The sequence below is a fragment of the Miscanthus floridulus genome, chromosome 19, assembly GCF_019320115.1.
Source record: "Miscanthus floridulus cultivar M001 chromosome 19, ASM1932011v1, whole genome shotgun sequence".
NCBI lineage: Eukaryota > Viridiplantae > Streptophyta > Magnoliopsida > Poales > Poaceae > Miscanthus > Miscanthus floridulus.
Genome location: NC_089598.1, coordinates 74,822,380 through 74,827,785, shown reverse-complemented (window position 1 = coordinate 74,827,785; position 5,406 = coordinate 74,822,380). Strand labels below are relative to the sequence as shown.

At 48.9% G+C, this 5,406-nt stretch overlaps 1 protein-coding gene across 1 annotated transcript; it reads right to left on the bottom strand.

Moving 5' to 3' along the window:
• Nucleotides 1-349: 349 nt before the first annotated feature.
• Nucleotides 350-4,011, bottom strand: LOC136526188 (uncharacterized). The gene is made up of 2 exons (XM_066518945.1): nt 3,718-4,011; nt 350-496 (listed from the first exon to the last, which is right to left on the bottom strand). The coding sequence occupies exons 1-2, from the start codon at nt 4,009-4,011 to the stop codon at nt 350-352; spliced, it is 441 nt and encodes a 146-aa protein (XP_066375042.1).
• Between the last annotated feature and the right edge of the window lie 1,395 nt (nt 4,012-5,406).

The window sequence follows — 5,406 nt, the reverse complement described above, 5'->3', positions numbered from 1 at the left end:
ACCTCCTACCATTGCTGGGGTCAGGTGTCACTAAAGATGGAGGGAACGATAGTGAAACCGATAAGAGAAAATGTTTTTGTATTTTGGAAATATCATTCTTAAGCATATGCATAGGCTAGGGGTAAAAGCGATGTAGCTGCTCGATGTTCCATGCATTGGCAAAGACCTTGCCATCGATGGTCTTGAGCTTGTAGGTGCCTGGTCAGAGCACCTTCATGACAGCGTACGGTCCCTCCTAGGGCGGGGAGAGCTTGTGATGATTTTTGTTGCTCTGGATGAGGTGGAGCACTAGGTCCTCGACGTTGAAGGCCTGACCCTACACCCGATGGTTGTGGTACCAGCGCAGCGCCTATTGGTACTTGGCCAAGCAGAGGAGGGCAACATCGCATGCCTCATTGAGCTGATCCATGGCGTCCTCGAGGGACGCCTCGGCCCCCTGCTTGTTGTACTCCCTGACCCTCGGTGCCCCATAGTCGAGGTTGGTCGGGAGGATAGCCTTAGAACCATAAACCATGAAGAAGGGTGTCTAGCCGGTGGCCCAGCTAGGGGTTGTCCTCAAGATCTAGAGCATCGCTAGGAGCTCTACGACCCAACGCCCACCAAACTTGTTCAATCGATCAAAAATCATAGGCTTGAGACCATGCAGGACCATGCGGTTTGTGCTCTCAACCTACCTATTCATGTGGGGGTGCACCATGGTGGCCCAATCAATGTGGATGTGGTACTTATCACAGAATTAGAGAAACTTCTTCCTGGTGAACTGTGTGTCATTGTCTGTGATAATGGAGTTTAGGACTCCAAAGCGATGGACGATGTTGAGGAAGAATAACACGGCCTATTCGGACTTGATCACGGAGATCGGCTGAGCCTCTATCCACTTTATAAACTTGTCTACGACAGCAAGCAAGTGCATGTAGCCCATGGGCGCTCTTTTGAGAGGTCCAACCATATCGAGCCCCTAGACTGCGAATGGCCATGTGACGGGGATTGTTTGGAGTGCTTGGGCCGGTAGGTGGGTCTGTCGAGCGTAGTATTAACACCGTTCAAGGTGCGCACAATCTGCTCAGCGTCAGCCACCGCGGTCGGCTAGTAGAAGTCATGTTAGAACATGTTTCTGACTAGGGTTCTAGGTGTGGCATGATGTCCATAGACCCCACCATGAATGTCCCTCAGCAATTGCCTCCCTTGTTCGATGGGAATGCAGTGCTGAAGGATCCTGGTGTGGCTTCGCTTGTAGAGCTCTTCCTCAATAATGACAAAAGACTTGGCTCAGCGTGCAATCCACTAGGCCTCCATCTTGTCCATCGGGAGCACTTCACGGAGAAGCCAATCGAAGTATGGGGTCCTCCAGTCAGCTAGGGGGTCAGGCTCTACCACTGGACCTTCATCAAGCTCCATGACTTCAAGGTCAGAGAGGGCGGGCGGGCAGCCAGCCCCTGAGCCTAGGGCAAGCAGCTTGTCCTCAGTCTATCCCCGTTCCTCATAACGGACCAAACGCTTGTGCTGATCGATGGCGAAGACACCCATTAGCACCGGCTCTTGGCTAGACGCCATCTTCACCAGTGTGTCGGCCACCTCGTTGAGCCACCTTGGGATGTGATTTGAGTTTGTGGCCATCAAACTTTTCCTCAAGTTGGCGGACTTCTAGGCAGTAAGCAACCATCTTGGTGTTGTGGTAGCTCGACTCCTTCATGATCTGACCAATTACCACCTATGAGTCACCTCGGACGTCAAGCCATCGGATGCCCAACTCAATGGCAATGCGTAAGCCATTGATGAACGCCTCGTATTCTGCCACATTGTTGGAGGTGGGGAAATGGAGGTAGACCGCGTACTTCATGCATATCCCGAGGCGCAAAACAAAGACTAGCCCTACACTAGCGCCACTCTTCATCAGCGACCCATTGAAGTACATCGTCTAGTACTCTTGGTCAATGGTTGCTGGCGGCATCTGGACCTCGGTCCATTCCATAACACAATCGGCCAGCACTGTTCGCCTAAACGGCCGTTTAGCCCGTTTACACACCGTTTAAACACTACACGGTGGTACACCGTTTCCGTTTAATCGGTTGTTTTGACCGTTTAAACGGCCGTTTTTCCCGTTTAAACACCCGTTTTGTCCGAATAACGGGCTAAACGGTAGGTGACCGACTGTTTACCGTTTAGCGTTTAGGATAACACTGTCGGCCAGTGCTTGGGACTTGTTGGTCGTTCGAGGGGCATACGAAATGGCCTAACCCATCAGCTCGAGTGCCCACTTGGCGATTCTCCCTATGGCGTCCTATTTTTGGATGACCTCACTAAGAGGGAAGGACATCACGACCATCACCAGGTGTGACTCAAAGTAGTGATGTAACTTTCTCTTGGTGATCGGGACAGCGTACAAGAGCTTCTGGATTTGTGGGTAGTAAGTATTGGTGTCGGGCAAGACCTTGCTAATGAAGTATATGGGGCGCTGCACTTTGAGGGCGTGTCCCTCTTCCTCCCACTCTACCACTAGGGCGACGCTAACCACTTGTGTGGTGGCCACGATGTAGAGCAGGAGCGGTTCTCCATCGGTCAGGGGACCAAGATCGGGGCTTTTGTTAGGATTTCCTTGACTTTGTAGAGTGCCTCCTGAGCTTCAGGAGTCCACACAAACCGATCTGTGTTTTTTAGAAGTCAGTACAATGGGAGGCCTCATTCGCCGAGATGTGAGATGAAATGGCTAAGTGCGGCGAGGCACCCCATGACTCGTTGTACTCCCTTCAGATTCTAGATTGGACCCATCCTCATGATGGCAGAGATCTTCTCTGAGTTGGCTTTGATGCCATGCTCAGAGACGATGAACCCAAGCAACATTCCTCTCAGGTCCCCGAAAACGCATTTTATGGTTGAGTTTGATGCCGTTTGCTCATAGTTTTGTGAAAGTCTGCTCTATGTCATCTATGAGCTGGTCGGTCCATTTGGACTTGACCACGATGTCGTCTATGTAGGCCTCAATGGTTCACCCGATGAGGTCTCCGAAACACTTGAGCATACATCGCTGGTATGTAGCTCCTATGTTTTTTAGACTGAAAGGCATCGTGACATAGCAGAACGACCCAAACGGGGTGATGAAAGAAGTCACGAGTTGGCCAGACTCTTTCATGGCGATCTGATGGTACCCAGAGTACGCATCAAGGAAGAAGAGGGTATCACACCCCAAGGTTGAGTTGACTACTTGATCTATATGTGGCAAAGGAAATGGATCCTTTAGACATGCCTTATTGAGACTTGTGTAGTCAACACACATTCTTCATTTCCCATTCTCTTTTCATACAAGGATAGGATTGGATAACCCCTTAGGGTGATCCACTTCCTTGATGAATCGAGCCATCAAAAGCTTTGTGATCTCTTTGTCGATGGCCCTATGCTTCTCCTCATCGAAGCGGCGTAGGTGCTGCTTCACCAGCTTGGAGCCTGGCCTGATCCTCAAGACATGCTTGGTGACTTCCCTCGGGATGCCTAGCATGTTCGAGGCTTTCCACGCAAAGATATTTCTATTGGCGCAGAGGAAGTCGACAAGCGTGCTTTCCTATTTGGAGGAAAGCATGGTGCCGATGCGCACTGCTTTGCCCTCAGAGCTACTAGGGTCTACGAGGACCTCCTTGACACCCTTAGTGGGCTCAAAGGATCTGACCGACCGCTTGGAGTCGGGTGCCTCCTCAGCAGTCCCTCCTTGATGACCGCAAGCACCTTAGAGGCGATGATTGCCGAGGCATGCTCGAAGCACTCAACCTCGCACTCATAGGCGTGCTGGAAGGTGGTACCGATCACGATGACCTGACATGGGCCCAACATCTTAAGCTTTAGGTAGGTGTAGTTGGGGACAGCCTTGAACTTCGTGTAGCATGGTTGTCCCAGGATGGCGTGGTAAGTCTTGTGGAATCCAACAACCTCAAAGGTGAGGGTCTCTATCCTATAGTTGGCCGGATCCCTGAAAGTAACAGGAAGGTCGATCTGCCCGAGCGGTATGGCTTGCTTCCCCATCATGATGCCATGGAAAGGCGCCCCAATCAGTCAAACGCGCGACCGATCGATGCCCATGGCATCGAGTGTCTCGGCGTACATGATATTGAGTTCGCTGCCTCCATCCATCAGCACCTTAGTGAGGCACTTTGTGCCGACAATCGGGTCAGCCATGAGCGGATACCTCCCCGGCTGTGATATGCTATCCGGGTGATCGGATCGGTCAAAGGTGATGGCAGACTCCAACCACCGAAGGAAAGACGACGTGGCCGGTTCGGCCACGTAGACCTCACGGCGTGCAATCTTTTGGTGGCGCTTGGAGTCATAGGCTATCGTCCCACCGAAGATAATGAGGCAGCCATCTGGGGTTGGAAAGCCGCCATCCTTCCCCTTAGCATCATCTGCCGCTGGCTAAGGCTTCTTTCTCTAGCTCCCCTTATCGAAGCCGCCGGACATGAACAACTTCATGAGGGTGCAGTCCTTGTATAGATGCTTGACGAGGAAGGCATGTGTAACACCCTAGGTGTTTGTCACCAGTTAAGCAATGAGTTTGAACTCAAACATGACATGTAAGTGGTGATGAAGGTGTCAAGATCAAATCTACAAGAGTGAGCTCCAACTTAAACTCGGACAACACACCTTTACTTACATGTGGACCCTTGTTAAGATTATGCAAGAGTAAGGTTAAACATGCTTATTTCATATACATTACATCAACATGCATTCCTCTTGACCAGTGGAAAAGTTTCATGAAGTTTGGAATGAAGAAGTCACATGAAATGATATGTTATAATCTTTCTTGGATTGCTTTATTAGGTGAATGAGAACCTATGAAACATGACTTGTTATTTTATGTTTTCCCTGTGTGTACACTTATGATAATGTGTGATTGAGTGCATGTGGTTGATGTTGGTCATTAAAATACCTTAGCTACACTTAGGATGCCTATTGGAACAATGTTCATGTGGATCACTTCACCTAATTAAGCTCCTAAGTGATGATATGTTTAGTTTGACCTAGGATTTACATGTGATCTATGTATGAAATGATTGTGAAACCTTAAGAATGCTTCTAACATGTTTAGAATGTCACTAGGAACTACTTTGGTATTCATGACTAAAGATAGTTTGGTCTCTAAGTCATACCTATAGTGTAAAGTACCAATTTCATGTGGTATGTTTGGCCAGAGTTGAATTGCATTTTAGAACCTTTGCATGGATGTGTACCCTAAAACAAAGTTGTAGTACTTGAGGATTGTAACAAATTTTATTTTTGGGTCATAGGCTAGTTCAGCTCCTAACATGCTTGAATTTGGATCACAAAAGTCCATGTAGTGCTATTTGAAAACTCGGAAAATATTTCTAAGTCTTTCAAAGCTTTTTAGTTTTCATGTAGTGTACTTTGGTGCCTCATAGT